General features: G+C 48.6%; 1 protein-coding gene across 1 annotated transcript in view; it reads right to left on the reverse strand.

Moving 5' to 3' along the window:
• grhl1 (grainyhead-like transcription factor 1) overlaps positions 1–1032 on the reverse strand; it is a gene marked incomplete at both ends in the record, with an annotated part of 22589 nt that continues 21557 nt past the window's right edge. Inside the window, 2 exons of the mRNA XM_080523733.1 lie at positions 1–115; positions 254–318. Coding sequence (XP_080379859.1) covers positions 1–115; positions 254–318 — 180 coding nt within the window. The remainder of the gene's footprint in view (positions 116–253; positions 319–1032) is intronic.

A 1032-nucleotide genomic window follows, 5' to 3' on the forward strand; every position in this document is an offset into this window, starting at 1 on the left:
TCAGATTTCAGTCAGGGTGAGCTTGCACACTCCCCCCAGCTCCTCCATGGAGATCTGGAAGGTGTCTTCGTTGGAGTAGTGCTTGATGATGTTGTCATCCATGTTGACCAGGATCCTATGGGTGACAGATATGGCTGTCAGTGTCTGATGTGGTGCACTTCAAAAAGCAACACGATTCTCCTTTAACTCAAACTTACTTACCAAGTAGTAAACATGTAGCGCGGAGAGACCATGGTTTATATGCGCAACTCACCCTTTCTTGCATTTCTTGTAGACTTTCCCGACTTTATCGGGCGGCAGCTCGTATTTCTCCGATATCTGGGGTAAAAGAACGACATTGGCCTTTTATGGAAGAAGTATGGAAAGTTAATTGCATATGGACATTCTAATTACTATGGCAGACTGGAAAAACACAAGTAGAACTCTGAATGCATGTGGAATATCTTCATCAGGGGAGGCTGGTGGTGGAGGCATAAATCGTCGGACGGCTCGATGTCATGCATGGAATGGAATGAGGAATGCTTGTTACCAATCTTCATTCCAATCCATGCATCTACCTCCACCTAACCTCCCCTGATCTACAGGAACATTTCTGGAACTTCCATCCATAGCTTCTACCTGCTAGCTGTCCATGCTCTCCCCTTCCAAAGAGACTATTGGACACTGCAAAAAGTCAGCTCTCAAAAACAAGAAGAAAAAACAACAATAGAACGGGGGAAATATGACTTAAAATGAGCACGAAAACAAAAAACTAGTGCAGTCAGGTAAAAAACAAGCATATGTTGCCTTGATTTAAGATATTTCGTCTTCCTTAGATTTACTTTTTGCAGTGTACATGTCTACTACTGCGCATGTAACCTTCTACTTTCCTCTCTGGCTCCCAGGCCCCTGCTGCCCTCCCAGGCCCCTGCTGCCCCTCCTGCCCTCCCAGGCCCCTGCTGCCCTCCCAGGCCCCTGCTGCCCTCCCAGGCCCCTGCTGCCCCTCCTGCCCTCCCAGGCCCCTCCTGCCCTCCCAGGCCCCTGCTGCCCCTC

This window comes from Nansenia antarctica (genome assembly GCF_963989245.1).
Source record: "Nansenia antarctica genome assembly, chromosome: 1".
NCBI lineage: Eukaryota > Metazoa > Chordata > Actinopteri > Argentiniformes > Microstomatidae > Nansenia > Nansenia antarctica.